Here is an 18,747-nt window from a genome sequence, read left to right as displayed (position 1 = left end):
ACTAGGGGTGTGCGAACACTCGAATACGAATCGAATTGTAACTTCTCGAATAGTTGTTGTCCTTTTCCATACTAACTCTACGCTTCCTCCACGCTGCGTTAGTTCTAGTACACTCTAGCTCTAGCTGCGTGGCCGATGATGATGATGATGATTTATTGGCATCCCCTTTGAAACGGGGCGGCGACAAATAGTCACCTAGCCTGCTTGATTCAATCAGGCATACTATACATGTTCTTTATCTAGCATTTTTGTATAGCTCTCATTATTCTTTTTCTTTTTCAAAAATTTACCTTGTACCGCTACCTATGATTTTAAGAGATCAGGTGGTATCCATGTTTTCCCTGCTTTCTTTCCACCACTACTCTAATCGTCTCTAGCTTATCTCTACGGCTGATCTGTTGATGTTGATGAATGCGACGGGCGGATCCGGTCGCATTCCATTAGGATGCGCTGAGTGGTCTCTGGATCTTTACTGCAGAACACACATGCCTCATCTAGTTCCCAATATTTGCTCCGGTATGTCTTGGTCCTTAGGCAACCGGCTTGAGCTTCAAATAGCAAGGCAATGCCCTTTGTGTTATCGTACAGATTTTCCCTTCTATTTTTTTTCCTTCTCATTCTTGTAAATCTCCATTGTCCTTTTATTGCGATAGCAATTATATGGACACTTCAACCGGATTTCTGCCGTCGGCGTCGCCGTAGCCGTCGCCGTCGTCGTCGCCGTCGCCGTCGCCGTGAGGTTCCGTATAGATAAAATCTTCGCCGCGCGCCGTATGCCCCAGCGGAAGCGTGCGGGGACGCGCGCTATCACGGAGAGCGAACGCACTCAATCCCCACGCGCAAGCAAGGAAGCGGAAAGCCAGCGCCGGAGGGAGCAGGGGGGGGGGGGGGGGGCACTTCTCTGCCAACAACCGCGCTCGTCGCTCGTCCGCACAGTCTCTTATCTCTCCCACGCGCAAGCAAGGAAGCGGGAAGCCAGCGCCGCAGGGAGCGGGGCGGGGGGGGGGGGGGGGGGGGGGGGGGGGGGGGAGGCGCACTTCTACGCTGCCAACAACCGCGGTCGTCGTTCGTTCGACCGCACCGTCTCTTATCTCCACACGGCTCTGACCTTTATGCGCCCTCAGTTTCCGTTGAAGCGATAGACCGCACGTACCTGCGCGGGCGAAGGTACGTTGCGCTGCCAGCGTTTTGACAGTCGTTGGCTGCAGTCATTCAGTGTGATCTATTCATGTTTGTTTGTGCGCGCTCACACCACGCTTGTTCATTCAGTTAGTAATAGTCGGGCCACATTTTCCAACGCACGCTACACATGCAATGCTGCCCAGATCGGCAGTGCAGCACTACAGGTGTGTCCCTTCGCACGCGCTGCCCACGGTAAGCGCTTCTCATCAACACCACCGTTTCACACGCGCCTTCTCGTGGTCATCGAGTCTCTCTTCATGTCGGTCTACTTACACCGCAGCACACCTGCTTACTTAATCAGCTCATGTTTACTACAATTCATATTGCTACCAAGGCCGCTCACCTTACTTCGTATGACATTGCTGTGTTGCTATCGCATTCATTGCTTCGCCCTTAGGGCGAAACTGTGACACTTTTTTTGTTTCCATTCTTTGCATCCAATTCACGGTCTCTATTTATCTCACTTTCTTTCTGATGACTCCTGGTTGTCTATTTACAGTTTCGATTATCCTGTACTTGGTTGCCAACTTCCTTGACCTCTTCCTCCATTCTGTGTCCACGCTTTTCATGTAGAGATACTTGTGCACTTTAGCCGCCCGTTTATTTTCATCCATGTTCCTGAGCCTTTCTTCAGAACTAATTTTGCTCTGTGCTTCTCTGACTTCAAAAGAGGCCCAACCCATGTCACCCTGCACTGCGTCATTTGTGGTATTAGCGTGGGCTCCCAAAGCCAACCGGCCTACTGATCTCTGGCGTGGGCGACACTCGTGCCACCTCTGGGCCACAGAGCCAACCAATTTCTCTCCTACTTTTGCAAGCGGGGTAGAGGTGGCGCCAGTTTCTCTTTTCCGTTTCACCCGCGCGCTCCGCGTCGTTGGCCGTTGGCATCGTTTCGCCGGGAGATCCTAAACCACCAAGTCCCTCGCTATCGGAAACCAAGCCGACGTGTTCTGCTCCCGAATTTCGTCTGGGTTATCTGTAGGAAAAGCGTAGTCCAACGATCCTGCTCTCGGTCGGGGGTGACATGGCTGAACGAACGAAAAGTGCCATTTGGAAACATTTTCGTAAACAACTCGGCACAAGAGGCAACGTGCAAAAGCTGTGAAACGAAACTTCGAACGCCATCGAGTACGACGACGCCACTTGCGAACCATCTCAAGAACAAGCATTTTGCTTTGCACAGTGTGTTTTTGAGACACAGCGGGAAGCAAGGAAGACCAGACGGTCCACAGCCGCTCACCAAAAGTGCGCCGAAGTCGGGCAAGGACCTATCGCAGCGCGAGGAGAACGGCGATAACCACCAGGATTGCCCGAATGCTGGCGCTCGACCTTCAGCCTTACATCTGTGTCGAAAATCGAGGTTTCAAAAAGCTGATGAACCACATGAAGCCGTTGTACAAGATACCCAACCGCACGACGTTTTCGAGAACAATCATTCCGGAGTTGGTCAGAGACACATTCACGGCTGTCAAGGAGAGAATGCATGCGGACTTATAGGAAGGCATAGAGTCGATCTCGTTTACAAGTGACATGTGGACGTCGAGGTCTAACCAAAGTTGCATCAACCTCGCCTGCCACTACGTAACCTCCAACTTCGAGATGAGAAGCTTTGCATTGGACAACCGGAGTGTGACTGAGAGCCACACTGCTTGCAACATACTGGAGCACCTGCAAGCAATGATGGATAACTGGGAGCTGCCACTGCAGAAAGTGCCAGTCTATGTTGTGATGGACAATGCACGGAACTTCTGTGCGGCCCTTAGGGGCATTTCTTACGTCCCAATGCAGTGTATGACCCATACACTGCAACTAACTATAAAAGATGCCAAGGAAGAAACAGCAGGAGTTCCTGCCATTCTCAAGAAGTGTCGCGCAACTGTTGGTCATTACAAACACAGTGCCCATGCTGCGGCAAGACTGCAGGATTGCCAGCGACGGAGGAACTCTCAGTTTTGGAACTTATTCAGAACGTGGAAACAAGATGGAACAGTGAGCATGACATGCTCTCGCGTCTTGTGCAGCTGAAAGAAGCCGTCTGCTTAGAGCTTGCCACCTCTGAGACAACTGTGCCCAACCTGACACCACAGGAGTGGAAAGCAGTGGCTGGGCCCGTCAAAGCTCTTGAATCAATCGCATCTGCAACCAAAGATCTTAGTGGCCAGAAGTATGCAACTCTGTCGTCAGTAGTACCATTTCTCTATGGAACACAAATGGTCCTGAAAGACTGCATTGCAGCCGATGATGAAAGCTCAGAGTTTGCAAGAAACTTGCTGAAAAGCATGAGGACAAGGTTTCCAGGGCAGGACGAGCAAAATGAGTATGCGTTGGCAACCGCCTGTGACCCAAGATTTAAGAACCTCTTTTGTGCTCAAACGGTCCAGGAAACAAGGTTCTTGGAGCTTGCGAGAACTGAGTTGCAGAGCTCTCCAGGAGAAGCATCAAGTGACTTTACTGAAGCGTCAACATCTACAGCTCACAAGGAGTGCGTCAGCAGTATCTGGGACAGCATTGGGAAGCTGGCAGCGTGATCAGAAAGAAGACACTCCTCCACAACAGTCAACATCGAGGAGTTTCAGCGGTACCTTCGAGAGCCCACTGGCAGTAAGGACCAAGACCCTCTAGGATTCTGTAAAGAAACAGGCAAGCAACACTTCCCAGGACTGTGCAAGATGGCCATGAAGTACATGGGCATTCCAGCAACGAGTGTACCAAGTGAAAAGTTGTTTTAGACGGTTGGCAACATTGTTACGGCCCGGAGGGAGTAGTTGACCCCAGATCACGTACAACAGCTGCTGTTTTTGCACGAGAATTTGTAAATATTCAAGCTTCTGTTAAATAATTTTGTTATTCGATATTCGATTCGATAATCGCTTTTTTTAGTGATTCGATTCCGTATTCGATTCGAGACTTACTATTCGGTATTCGCACACCCCTAATGATGACCCCTTCAGGCTCTCTCCACTTGTTTCCTAATTCGCAGCTGCGCGTCTAGACGTTGCGCATTTGCCCAACAGTGGCTGCATCATTGTTTAAACGAAGATGGACTGCCAGTTGCATATGCCAGGTCTCTTCATTTGCGCGTGATTCGAACATGAGAGCCATGCCTACATTCTCCGTGTCATAGGACAAGCCAAGTGTTCTCGCACGCGCCCACTGCAAAATCGACTACAGGGCCGTAAGTTTCGCAAACTGCCTCGCGGAAAAGCTGTAGCTTCAGAATTGTGAAAAAGGCCCATTGTGCGCGAGAAGATAGTTAATCAAAAGCCAAGACGTGTCGCATACATCTTGAAACACTTCTCGATGTACCAGTGCGGTAAGTTTGAATATACGCTCTCAGTGCCAAATTTGTCATGTTGCGTTTTCATTTATTGGATTGTTTTTCAGTGTTTTGCGTCGGGAACATATTCCAATTGGCTGCAGAGGTGCTTTACAAGTATGCCAGACATGAAACAGTTGATGTTCTCATGTCTGTGACATTCCCGTAGAGTTCTCGCATGGACTTCACATTCTGTAAACTACGCAGAACACGCTGAATAATAGAAAACTTCTTAATCTATTCCGTATCTGCACGCGCTATTTATGATTCTCGAGGTGGGAAAAATATGGCTCGCTTAGCCAAACCAGGGACATGGCTTCGGCATGACGGTGACTTAGGCGAGAATGCATCGCTTCTGTAATTATCTTGCCAAGCAAAATGACGCTGTTTAGGAATTTTTACAAGTTATAAATATATGTAATTTAACAGCTCAATGAGTTACGGCGTCATCCATAGCAGTAAGAAGTCCATAATTTATTAATTTTCATTAATGTGTCTTCAACATATTTAATCTAGTCGACATACTACAAGGTTATGAATTTCAGACCTGCCATTCTTAGACATTCAAGCGATGTTACCCTCGTAGCCAAAAACTAGCAAATTTTGTAAAAAATAAAACTTGTTTAATTTGAAGAATTTGATTGTTTTAATATTCGCAGACTTCGCGCTGTATAGGGACGCTCTTAACCGAACGATAAATTCAACAAATGTTTATTATACCTCTGTCCCACGAGCACCAAGAAACTCTTTTACGTTAGCGGTGTTTTACCAAGATGAAAAACTTTTTAATGAAGAGGTCTTGCGCAGCAGACACACGGCACCAACGACCTCTTTTTAGTGTTTCCTTCTGGACACGCTACCAAAAGCGTGGCGCTAGCGTTCGAAACAAAATTGGCAAAAAAAAAAAAAAACTGGGGCCAGATTCACGAAGCTTTTATTTCGTAAGTTCGCTTTGCCATTGGCTGGCCGGCTTCGCTAATGAAATGTTTGGCACCCGGATTCGCTAAAATTCTTTCTTACGAGAAATTTTAGCGTAAGAAGCTTTTGCGAATTCGGGCCCTGATGTATCTCAAAATATAAAGTGAAAACTTATTGTATTACACGTTTTTCAAATAAATTGGATGCTCACAATGTCACGCGCGCAGTTTTTCTTGTCCGTACGGCGCGCATCTGTAAGCGTCATCACGTGACATCCCCGACCCTTTCGACCTGCTTGCGAGAGTACAGAAGAAAATGAGCATTACTGGGTTTACTACACCTTCTGCGAGACATAAGATTATTCTTTATGACGAGTCTAGGTGACAGAAAAATACGCATTTGCTTATTTTCTTTAATATGTGATAAATGTTGGCGCCCACTGGTTTTGAGGCTACTCCTTTTCGGCCGTAAAGGAGATCGCCGAACTACGCTTCCAGAAAAGACCGCTTCTGACAAAGAGATCGCTCCCTGTCGTGTGTGTTTGGGCGAAACTCTTTCGGGAGAAGACTTTTTGCTCAAAAGACTTTCGTGTGCCCGTCTGACAGGGGTATTACATACTTTATGAAGTGCATAAATAAAATACTCAAGTAACGGCGCCCGAAGTTATAAACTGGTTCTATAAGTTGGCGTCTCTGCTACTCGGGTGGGTCTGTGTAATCAATCACTCCCAAATATCAGGCAATGAAAATTCGGTCAGCGACTGCATTTGCATTCTTTTCGGAATAAGTTATGACCTGAAACTAGGCCCAAAATATTACATCATTGGTGCTAATACGACAATCGCGAACAGGCTCTAACAATCGGTCATTTGCGTCAAGATCGTAAAAAGTTGGCAGGGGTATAGCAAATATCAGATGCCGCAGTTCTTCATTTCGATTTCCTCCTTCTGAGTGGTTGCAGAAAGCTGTAGCTTCTACAACGTTGCTCTAACTTGGCGAGACAGGCAGAGTCGTCGTCACGTGCACAGCACGAGGATGGAGGCAGTATTAAAATGTGCCACGCAACTTATGCAGCCGCGGGTGGAGCGTGGTTTTCAGAGGCACTGCGGCTTCAAGCTTACTCAGAACAACGAGGATTGAGCGGAAATATTGCTCTTCTTCGTAACTGCACACCTACATAACTATTTCGAAAAGTTCTTGCCAGACAAGGTTGCTCAGCTCGCAGTCATTTATTGAACGCTTAGAAACACGTTAAACTATAAGGCACCTTTAAAATCAATTTAACCCTTAAAGGCACCCTTATATTGGCGCTGAACCCTTAAAGGCCACAAAAGTGGGGAGAATATGCAGAATAGGCAGATCACTGACACAAAATCTCGCACAACCTGAATCGGAAGCCACAAAAAGACTTACTTAAGGGAGTACGGATAGAAATTGTTTGTCTTGTTTTTATTACTTCATAGAATAGTACTCGAACCGGTAATTACGTTATGGAGTCTCAACTTCCCGAAAGTGCAGCAAATAATTAATTACGTTAGCTTTTAATACAACCATTCCAGAAGGCGCGCCAAGAGCAGCATGGCTTCGGACGTGAAAAAAAATGTTGCAGTGGCTTAGCTCGGCTATGCCAGGATATACGTAGCGCTAGCAAAGGTTCAGCTGATTATTCTTAGCTTTCCTGGTTGTCTCCTACGCTCAACCGCTAATTGCCAGGCAACTACTTCGGGATCCGATGAGTCAAGCTTCTCCGTTCTTCTGCGCTGTTGAGCAGCATTTGCGCTCTCCTTCGCCATGGCTATACCACACTGGCAAGCGCCAGTCAGAAGCGCAGCGGCTCCAGCGCAGTGTCAGACGGCGACTGCACAGCGAGCGCGCGCCGGCGCCAGTGCGTCTACCACGGCTACGACGTCACTCCTCTGGAATGCGCAGACCGGCGGCGGTGAGTCGCGCGCGGCGGCGGCGGAGTGCGCGAGAGGTGCCGGCTCCAGTGGCTCGGTGCGCAAGCCGTGTGACATCACTGATCCTTGCGCATGCGCAGCACGGCTCCTGATGTGCCGCGCGAAACGGGCTTGGCTAGGCCAGTGTAGCTAACGCTACAAAGATTATCTATTTATTCACCGAAACCTGTTGTGGCGCTCTCGTGTTATGCCACGTACCCCTGACGCGTACACACACACTGTGGTTGTGGTGCCAAAAGATGAGAACATTGAGTACTCGACAGGACAATAGGGGAGAGAGCGTGCCCCTGCGTTTCCAAGAGAAGTAAGCAACTGAAGGGGCCAGTTTGGCAGCTTCCGGAGACATGGCCTTGAACCACCACACACTGCCACTTCCGCTATCGGTGACATGAGGAGTAACCTTTTTCACGTCCGAGGCCGCGCTGCACTTGACCAGCGTTTCGGGCAGGCCGTACAAAAGGTGCTGTAATTATTCATCTGTGGTGCTCCCGAAGAATTGACGCTTTCTACTGCAACTATAGAGTCGACAGCTATCTAAAACAGCAAATCCCGTGTCAGCATTCCTTTAAGAACACTAAAAATTGTACACAAACACAAAAAGTCGCAGTTTCACCTCGGACGGCGAAACATCGATTGCGATAGCAAATGCGTAGCATATACGAAGTAAGAATAGTAGTTTTATCGGCCATATAAACTTGCACACATTCGCTTAATAACTAAATTAACAATCGTGGTGTGAGCGCGCACAGGTAAACATGAACACATCACACTCGATGACCGCGGACACTCGCTGTCAAAAGGCTGGCGTGAAGAAGTGCGGCAGCAGCAGCGACCGAAGTGACCTTCGTGCTGTATATTGCTTCAAGTCGAACTGAGCGGCGAGAACCCAGCACGCACTAAGGTATGAGCTGTCGGCGCACCTAGACTCTGTCCCTAACGCAGATCGCTTTCAAGGTAAGCCGCGGGCGACCGCGCACTCCGCAGTTGCTGATAAAGTACAACGCCGCACCCCCACTCCCTTGCTCCCCTCCGCCCCGTTCCTTGCGCGCGACGGAAGACGGGGCGCTTCCTCCCCGCTTTCCTCCCTTGCGCGCGCGAGATTTAGCCGCGATCGCCGGCTTCCCTCACACGCCTCCACTCGCACATACAGCTTTGGGCGCGCGGCGATAGCGTTATCGCCCTTGGACTTTACACGGGACATCACGGCGACGGCAAAAATGCACCTGGAGTGGGCATATAATTGCTATTGCCATAAAATTACTTTACATATTAGTTCACTTGCATAACGGTAAACATAAGCGATAGTAAATTTAACAGGTTAAGTGGATGCTACCTGTTTAAACGCTGAAGGGTTATGTCCATTGACGATGAATCAGTTTATTCCATTCTTATGAAATGGAATTCCTGATTGCTCATGTCAAATGTTATACTGCGCTTTCATATAAAAGTGTTGGAGGGCCTCTTTAAGTGTCTGAGTCTACTTCGACCGTCACGTCAATGGTCGGTCAATTTTCTCACAGGGGAGGCGCTGGTCTCCGAGCACACCTTGCGCCATCGCCGACTGGAGCGCCAGCTGCTGGTCGAGCTGCGCTCGGGCACCGACGACGGCTCGCTGCGGTGGCCTTTGCGCTTGTGGCGAGACTGCAGCGCCACCACGGGAGAGCCGCATTCGCACGACGTGCTGCGCACCATCTTTGCCATGCACGGGCTGGCAGGCTTTCCCTTCGGCGCAGCCAACCGCCACAGAGACCTTTCCATCACAGCCGCCAAGTACGCTCAACAGAGGGCGGGGCTGCTGAGAGTTGGCCGGCACTCGCGTGTGTGTGTTCTCAGCTCGAAACACAAAAAACAGTGCTGGCTACTGCATTTTTCAGGAGTAGCTCATCTTCAGATATTTGAAGAGATTCTTCAAAAGTATCGTACTTGTAATAGTGGAAACAATTCAGACATAGTGCGGCATGTGTAGTAGGAGATCAAGGAAAGGCTAAGGGGATTTGTATTCGTCAAGGCCCTCAAGAAGATGGTCTGCCGGTGAAAACATTGGCTCCAGACTGACGCTTCCTTTATCTCCCACGAATGCGTACGTTTACTCTGTCTGTGTAAGCTATCATAATGACCGAAAACTCTCGAAAATGAAGTTACTTCACCAGTACTCACTTGCTTTGAATTGTTATTAGAGGTGACCACTTTGTTGAAGATGTTTAAAACGTACTCGTACTTTCTTTTTTCCTACAAAAATATAATTTTGACCGCATTGAAAGATTTCGCTTGGCATGTGAAATTTAGAAAACTTGGTAACAGCTTATTGCAACATGAAATTGCAGTGTGACTATGACGTCTATACATTGCGTTTCTTTTTTTTTTGACAATACAAATTGTTTTATAAGGTTATAAGCGCAGCAAACGTGGCGTTCTTGCATAGGAGTTCCTAGGTGAGGAGGACATACTTCGGCGCTAATTACGTTAGCTTCAGAAGATTAATTCACAAAAAACTTATTAACATTTTATTAGTGCCTTTATTAGTACCTTATTAGTACGAGTTCTCTTGTACGGTTATAAGTCTTTTTTTTATGCAGAGGAGTTCCTAGGTGAGGTGGACATACTGCGGGCGCTAATGTGAGCTTCAGAAGACTAATTCACTATGGGCTCCATAAGACTAATTGACAAGAACTCATGAAGTTTTCATTAGCGCCTTAGGGACAGTTGTTCAAATGGCGAAAATGAAGGCAGTCACATTTTAATGCATCCTCATTTTATTTATCTTGGAAGTCGCACCTAATTCGAGATATTTATTATCAAATTTCAACGCCAAATTGAGGCAATATCGAAACCGAGCGCCGCGAGATTGCAGAAATGGCGGCCCCGCAGTCATATCAGACCGAAACGACCCGTGACGAGAAGCGCTGGGAAGTTTAAAACTGAACGTATCTGCCAGTCGCGGGAGCGACTGATACGGCACGTTTTGATTGGCAAGCATGTGTGGCTGTGTGACGCGTCAGGATTTGCCGCGGCATGCCATCATTCTAACTTCGCCCCATACTTCTTTACGGGTCGTTGCCGTTTGACGAGAAGTGGGACGCGCTCACTCTCGATATTGCCTCGCTTGAGCTTTGAAATTTGATGATGAGTATCTCGAATTAGGTGGGATTTTAAAGATTTTTTTAAATAGGTCTGCATAATGATGTCCCTGCCACCAGAAGTTTCATTTAGACAACGGCCCCCAAGGCATTAATAAAAAGTTAATGAATTTTCGGTAATTAGTCTTCTAAAGCTCATGTTAGTAGCGGCAGAGTATGTCCACCTTCCCTAGGAACTCTTCTACAAAAACGCCACGTTCTCTGCGCATTATTTTATAAAAAATCGGCATGGTCTCAAGGAAAACATCAAGTATAGTTAGTGCACGCGTTATATGAAATCGGTGGATTGATTGATTCATTGATTGATCAAGATACTTTAGGACGCTTTAGAATGCGCAGTTATAAAGCCAGGTACACCAAGGTAGAAGAAGCATGTGCGTTAATTGATTGATTCATTGATTGATCGAATAACGTCTCAAACAACCCAAGCTGTGTTAGAGGCCGCAGTGGAGGGCACAGGATAAATTTTGTTGATCACCTGGGCACCTTAATTAGGTGAACCATAAATTTATATTAAGAATCTTTCTTTTATTTCTTCTTGTTCTGTTTCTGTTCTTTTTTGTTTTTTTCTTTTTCTTTTTTCTTCCATAAAACTACGACTGCCGTGCCCGCGATTAGTACCCACGACCTCGCGCTGAGCAGAACGCCATGGGAGTACTAAGCCAACGCGACAGTTCGGAATTCACCTTTCGCACTTATTACAACGGAGCAAACTCATAATCAGTGCAACGTGGAACAAGATCAGGATCGTGACTCAGCTTCCACCCACTGCAACGCGACGAAAACAGGGTCCTATCGCACTCGGCGCTCCCCGCACTCATCGACATCCGGATCGTCAAGAAGCCCGCGGAAGACGCACCGACAGCCGCTGGTCGCAAGGGCGCCAGGAAAACCAGGACGCGCTCTTCCGAGGCGGCCGCACGACCGCCTCGACGCTGGGTCATCCGCGTGGGGGCGCCACAGCCGCTCTTCCGGGACTTCGTCAGCATGCGGGACGTGCACTGACGAGTGGTTCATGGCGGCCGTACAGAGCATCGCTGGGACTCGCGACATGCCCGAAATGGTCGAGGTGAGTGAGAGCAGGTGCACGGACGGCTCCACCTCGCGCATGACTGACTCGTAAATGAAGCGCTGCGCCCGAACTTAGACCAGCCTTTAAGCTGACGGGAATATTTCGTCCAGTATTCGTGGCTTTCTGCGGAGGCGACGCCCTCAGAGAATTCCAGAATGCTCGCCGTTCAGAACCTTTGACGGTTACTTTAGTACCGAAAACCCCGGATCTTTGTCCAAGATTGAACTCTCGAACTAAGTATATCAGCAACAGGTCCATCGGGGAGGGCGGCGAGCCTATCCTGAACGTTCAAATATAAACCCTACATTCGGGATCTGAGTTGCGCCCGAGCAATCGAGTTTCTCGATGATGTTGGCTAAAAACATTAAGTGAGTGCGCAAGTACGCTAGGCCACCTTCGAGTGTGAAGTTGAGTAGAGCAGTTTGAGCCATTATCTCTGCAGCGACGCTACCGTCTTCCGCAAAGCTGTTGCGAACAATCTTTGCAGTCGAAATCCTTGCGGCAATAGTCGGCTGCCTTCGGCCAAGTTCCCCAGCGGGTGATAACATCAACAAAATAAAGCAAGGAGAAAGCATGCAAAATGGCACTTTTAGGTTAGGAAAATCTAATATAGGCGCCAACATCGAAATAGGCATTTATACGCAGCATAAATATCCAACTAAAATGTTTGTAGATCCGTAGTTTGAGCTTATAACATGTTAAATAGGTATGAGCAGGTCGTATTCGTAAAGTTCCTGTCTCTATACATGACGCGTTTCGGCGGTGGCAATACGCTGTGACCGCTACGTTGCTTCAGTACTAATCGCACTAACGCCGAAAGCCAGTTTTTTGTAAGGGCGAAGCACCTTAGGGCCGAGCCTTGTCCCTCGTCGTCGTCCGATGTCCGTAGCTCTGGTTTGCATGGAGTCCGCTAGGGGCGCTGCGGTGCACAAGGGCTATATAAGCGCTGTATATACTGTAGACATGTACCGTATATATATATATATATATATATATATATATATATATATATATATACGGGGGATTCACGGTTACCCGAATGATCCCCCGGTGCTTCGCTCCCTCATCCTCATTCACTTCGTGGATATGCGGTGTTTTTTGCTACCTTTGTTTGTTTTGTTTGCTTGATTGCTTGCTAGTTTGTCCATTTACTTGTTCGTCTGAGTAAGGCGTCAATCGGTCCACTTCAGCACGATCGTATCTAGTGCTTTACCGGATCTCATCGCTATTTCCTCCACAGATCGAACGGGCGCTCGTCGACCTGGCCGGACAGCGCGCCGGCGTCGACGACTACGTGCCGGTGTCGGTTGAACGGTTGCAACACTCGCGCCTCTGGAATTGGACAAGGTTTCTGCGCACAGCGCTAGAGGGCGTGACGAGCGTCGGAACACGCACCACGGTGCTGGTCAAGGGCGGCTCCTTCCAGCGCCGCTTCGCGCAGATCGTCGAAAAGTTCGGCTCGCCCAGCCTGCACAACTACCTCGCCCTGCGGTCAGTGTGTTAATGAATCCGGCTGAACTTTGATTGTTCGTTCATTAGTAAATTGCCCCTTCTGCGGCGGCAAAACAGCCACTCCTGCAGTGACGATTAGGTTGGTACGCAGGAAAAGGCGCGGGAACCGAAGAACGGTTGGCTAAACCGTCGCGAATCGGCAAATAAATCACATTGCTTTCCAGAAAAACTGGACATTCGACATCGCAAGCTTCGGGATACATTCCTGCGCGACAACAACTGCCACAAACGAACAAACGCACTGAAGTCTGTGACGTCACACTGACTCGATCGGCGGCACCTCTGAATGCCAAGTCAAATAAACAATGGAGAGGCTAATTTGACCTTCGCTTTATTATATCATTCAGTCTTTCTTCCGCAAAGGGGATGTGGATGGGAGCTTTGCCAGGATATTCTACCAGTTTAAGCTGATTTAGCGTTTTACTTTAATAACCATGTAACCATTTATTAAAATACAGGGTGTTTCAGCGAACACTTTCCAAAAAAATCTAAGGGTCGCCTGTTCCAGATAGCGGGTATACTCGAAGAGGCGGGCATAAAAAATTTAAATGCATAATCGACTAATTACCAAAAATTGACTAATTAAGGTTTTAAATAATTACCTCATGGCACATATTGAAATTTACAAATTCTAGCCGTGGAGTTCGCGAGCCGGATCCACTTGGAAGGAATTCTCAGGATGACACCAGTTTCGCGATATTAATTCCTGAACTATGTGGAGAAATGCATTGGCGTTCCAGTTATAATAATCTTCTTAACGAATCATCGTTGTATGCATTGAAGCACAAAAGTAACTGGAACGCCAATGCATTTCTCCGCAAAGTTCGGGAATGAATATCTCGTAAGTGGTGTTAATCCTGAAAATTCGTTCCGAAGTGAATCCTACTTGCGAACTCCACGGCTAGAATTGGTAAATTGTAATATGGGCCATAAGGTAATTCGGGAATGAATATCTCGTAACTGGTGTTAATCCTGAAAATTCATTCCAAGTGAATCCTACTTGCGAACTCCACGGGTAGAATGGGTAAATTGTAATATGGGCCATAAGGTAATTTATTTCAAAACTTAATCAGTGAATATGTGTTAATTAGTCTATTATGCATTTCAACTTTTTGTGCAAGTAATGTCCGCTTCTTCTAGCAGACCAGCTCATGAACTAGAATTTTTATATCTGCAACAGGCAACCTTTAAAAATTGGTGAAAAAGTTCATTGAAACACCCGGTATAGAGAAAAATGATGTCCTTCATGAAAAAGCTGAAGATTTTTGTCTGAGAGACTTTCTGGCATGCTACTCAAGGTGTCGGGTTAGAAATTTGATATACGCCTGATTACATAAACACACTAATGCCGCATACACCCACAGACTCGAACACGAATTGAAACTGTTCATGAGATTTTCATTATATTTTATATTGTACAAAAATATAGTTAAGGCTTACGTTCCGCGCAAGCAATGTGGTAAAGAATTATGCAGTTCCAAGCATGACTCGCGGTATGAATGCGGCGCCGCCTTCAAAGATTGCCTGACTGATCACTGCAGTCCCATTAACACGGCCGTACGTCTTCAAGCACATTTCAATTTTGAACACAACGGCGAGTCTAATAACTGAATGTTGGTGTAAGCCACGGTGAATTGAGCTTGGAGCGGTGAAGGGATACTTGGCCTTCGTGTCGCAGCATACTAGACAAATAAATTTTGTAAAGGCGGTCCATTCATATGCAACCGCTAAGCTAGTCTGAGGCAAACGCTTACGGCGCAGAATGTATGTGCGGTACGCCCCGTTCCTGGATTGGAAACGGTACCGGGCGCTGGTGGACGTGGCCACCGCGCGTGTCCGAGGTTGGGAGACATCGACCCGCCGGAGCACGGGGCCGAGCGCCGCTGCCTGCGATTCCTCTCCCGCCTGGTTCCCGAGCCCTTCGCGTACATGCTTTGGAACGCCAACATCAGGTGACCAGGGGAGGAACACCAAATCTCAATGAATTTTTCTCTTGATTTTTTTTTTCGTATAGACGGTTTCATGCTCGCGATAACAACAGCGAACGTGCCGCCCCCAAGAAACTTCCGGTCACGTGCCTTATCAGTCTGCTACGTTTTAACGCATGGTTGCTTCTTTGCCAGTTACATTTAGCAGCTATGTCAGTGGGCAAAATCGGAAGCCGTGCAGGGCCTATGTTTGTAATCAGTGAAAAGGTCTATACCCCGGACAGCTGTTGGTCGAACACGCTCATGAAGTGTGCACTGAAATAGACATTGCATGTGGGCCAAAGTAGTAGCAGGTTGTGTAGATATACCTATATGTATGTTTTACTTCAAGTAATGTGTTCACCCTGAAGACATTGGAAACAAAGACGAATTTTTCATGAACAAACAAAACTATGCAAGCGATGGCCGCATGGGGACACCTACGTATGCGCAGGTAGCGCCGCCCATGTGCCCATTGTAATAGCGGATCGCTCTAAGCACCGCAGTTCTATTACCGCCCGATGACCGATAAAAATGGCACCCGCTTCTTCACATCGCAGGAGTCTGCACCACCTAGAAAGCGAGCTCGGCGGCCTTACAGACCATGTGGTCGACGAGACTCTCACCCTCGTCAGGGCGCTGAACGTGACGCCGAAGCTGACGGGCCGCTTCAGGGACGTCGTGTCCGGGTTCAAGCATCAGGTCTGTCGGCGTTCTCTGGGTTTTTTCAACGACTTTCCGATGACCAGGCATGCAAACGGGTCTAGTTTCCCCATAGTGTCAGAAGTGCAAGTGGAAATTTATCTTCTGTCCGACGCGCAGCTGAAGCAGTTGAGGAACGTCACTGTTGAAGGAAGCACGCTTCTCGTTTTCCTCCAGTAAGCTTGAATCATGGCAGCTTTGCTGCAAAATGTGGAGTCAAACAGTCCGCGTAATACGAGCTTCAAGCGTTGGATCCAGTTACATAGCAAATCGCAACATCTTTCGACTTTCACAAGCACGTTATTGTGGCGAACTAAGTCATTGTGAAACAATGTAGCATAGCCAAGTTCTCTGTTTCCTATCTGGTTCTTAGTCAATCTCTCTGTTGATTTAGCGAGTTCATGCTGGGCCTACCAACCACTTCAGGTATCGTTCATCATGTTGCTTTCTATATTGCATATGTAACATTGTAGGTGTCAGTCATGGTGGAAGGAACATCACAATAACCCACTCCTCGCAGCTGCTGGTGCCCGCGTGGATGCGAAAGCCGAGCCTGCGCATGAAGTTCAGCGAGCTCGTGTTCTCCGATGCCGAAACGTCGCCTATCGTCTCGTGGAACGGCGTCCTGAGGGCGACGTGGCGCAACGCGCTGCGCAGGCTTATCGACCGAGGCTTCGAGACCTTCTGGCGTGGACCTGCGCTGGGCGACGAGCCGTGGCTGGACGAAGACGAAGGGTACCTGGCGGTGCCTCCCGGGTCCGTTGACAAAGATCTCACTGGGGACGCCTTCTATGCACACCACCTGCCGAGGTTCGGGCTCGACTTGGCCAGGGCCGTGGTGGGACTCTTCCTCAGGATGGCCTCCCGGTTCAGGCGAAGGTGAGGCGAAAAGGAAAGAAAGCGCGGACGGCATGATTCGCAGTGAGATAATTTTTCGGTGCGGTGCTTAGTGCTGTTCGTATCCGCGACGTGAGAAAGACGTCGAAATGGGTTCTGCATAAAATGTGCCTGAAAGTGACACTAAGTCACCTACCTGAACCTATAGCAAAAGGTACAAACAAAACCTATATGGGTTCCTCACAAGGAAAACATTGGTAACTTGCTCAATCGACTGCCACGGAGAGGGGTTATAGGTTCAATTCTAAGACCAGGACAAATTTTTCTTCGACTATGAAGCTTTCTGAGACGCTCGTATGGACTTTCTCGAGGATTTGCGCCAAACTTATTTGTATGCCGAGAAGAAACTGCTATGTTACGTTTTATAAAGACATCGCGTTTAAAAAAAAAGCATTATCACCTGCCGTTTTCTCTGCCGAAGTCAGCTTGGTACCCACAGAAAACCGCAGCTAAGGCAGCTAATTACACTAAGATAAGCTGCTACACTGGCGAATTGATCAAAACCGACTTTTGTCATTTTGGTACGTGGTTGGCTATGCTAGGCTATTTATTTCCGCGACGTCGCGGAGTGCATCAGTAATGTATGTTACTGTGCATCTGCACTATTTCGGGAAGCTTGGCGCCGTCCGGTGACGTCGTATCACAAAAGAAGTGGTCCCCGACAGTCCTGCGGCAACCGCACGATCGCCACCGTTCTACTTCCGCGCCTAATTCACGTGTTTGGAAACACTACACGTGAAATCGTTACGTCACGACGTTCCATCCGAAATAGCAGTTGCACGTTATGATTATTGTAAGTGCCAATCAAAATGAGGCTGATGCGCTTTTGCACTAACGTTGGACAGCTCGAGTCGGTGGGTCAGTCTTAAACACGTCAAGACATGGGCTGTCGGTAATCGATACGCGCAGGTATCCCGCGGCACACCTGAGGCTAGAACTGCTCGCCGATTGCCTGCGGAGGCAGTTTTACCATGACAAGCATGCCAGCGAACTGGCCGCGCACCACGACGCCATCGACGTCATCGCCCTGCCCTCTGTTCTCCTTGCCTTCCGGAAGCGGTTGCTGAAGGCTGAGCGACAGGATGGAACGTAAGCTCTGCTCATACACCGTAATGCTGGTCACATCATTGCATCGACAAAATTTAGCACAACTGCTTTACTACTTCCCTTGTTTTAGTTGGTTTGCTTGCTTGCTTGCTTTGCTTTTGCTTTTCTTGCTTGGTTGTTTGTGTTTGCTTGTTTGTTTGTTTCCTTCTTTGTTTGTTCGTTTGTTTGCTTGTTTGTTAGTTTGCTTGTTTCTTTAATTACTTGCTTGTTTGTTTGCTTGGTTATTTGCTTCTTTGTTTGTGTTTGCTTGGTTATTTGCTTCTTCGTTTGTCTGTTTGCCTGTTTGTCTGTTTGTTTATTTGTTTACCTGTGTGCTTGTCGTAAGGTAGTACGTTTTGCTTCTCCCCTTCTCTAACAGCGTGTCGATGGTCGGCGACACACGGTCGCAGATCTCACGCCACGGATAGACTGTTCTTCTACGAGTTTGCCCGAAGCCGGTGCGAGGCTTACGACGACGCGTACCTGCACCTGAGGACGCACAAGGGCACACGTTCGCCTGCTCCCTTCTTCGTCAACGGCCCATTAAGGAACGTGAAGGAGTTCGCCAAGGCATTCCGCTGTCCTCGCGACTCGGACATGCGCCCCAAACGCGTCTGTAGGTTATAGGGGTGCGGAGCACCGATCATGCCATAAGCGCGTCTATAGTTAACGTGAAGCGCTTATGCTTATATATTTCCTCTTGTTTGTACTTATCATTTGCAAATCTTTATTAAATCCGCGTTTATATTTTCAGCTGTTCATAAGCTTCACCCGAGTGAGTAATATGTTTCACTTTTTTTCTTTTTGCTAACTGGCGCAAGGACAGTCTTGAACACGCAGCACGGCTATCGAAGCTACCCGCTAGTCCAATTTCCTCCGATCGCATGCAGTGTGAATCGGTATTATGAATATTCGCAGCGCATAAGTTATTGGTAATAAACACCCTGAGCAAATTAGCAGTCTTTTTTGGTATTCATGTAGAGTTACCAAGTTTTATTTGT

At 47.9% G+C, this 18,747-nt stretch overlaps 1 protein-coding gene across 1 annotated transcript; it reads left to right on the top strand.

Annotated features, from left to right (window-relative positions):
• Positions 1 to 15,595: 15,595 nt before the first annotated feature.
• On the top strand, positions 15,596 to 18,373 carry LOC119434035 (uncharacterized). The gene is made up of 4 exons (XM_049658305.1): positions 15,596 to 15,763; positions 16,284 to 16,642; positions 17,570 to 17,749; positions 18,157 to 18,373. The coding sequence occupies exons 1-4, from the start codon at positions 15,596 to 15,598 to the stop codon at positions 18,371 to 18,373; spliced, it is 924 nt and encodes a 307-aa protein (XP_049514262.1).
• Positions 18,374 to 18,747: the final 374 nt, after the last annotated feature.

Source organism: Dermacentor silvarum, chromosome 11, assembly GCF_013339745.2.
Source record: "Dermacentor silvarum isolate Dsil-2018 chromosome 11, BIME_Dsil_1.4, whole genome shotgun sequence".
In the NCBI taxonomy this organism is placed as follows: domain Eukaryota; kingdom Metazoa; phylum Arthropoda; class Arachnida; order Ixodida; family Ixodidae; genus Dermacentor; species Dermacentor silvarum.
This window is presented reverse-complemented; position numbering and strand designations above follow the sequence as displayed.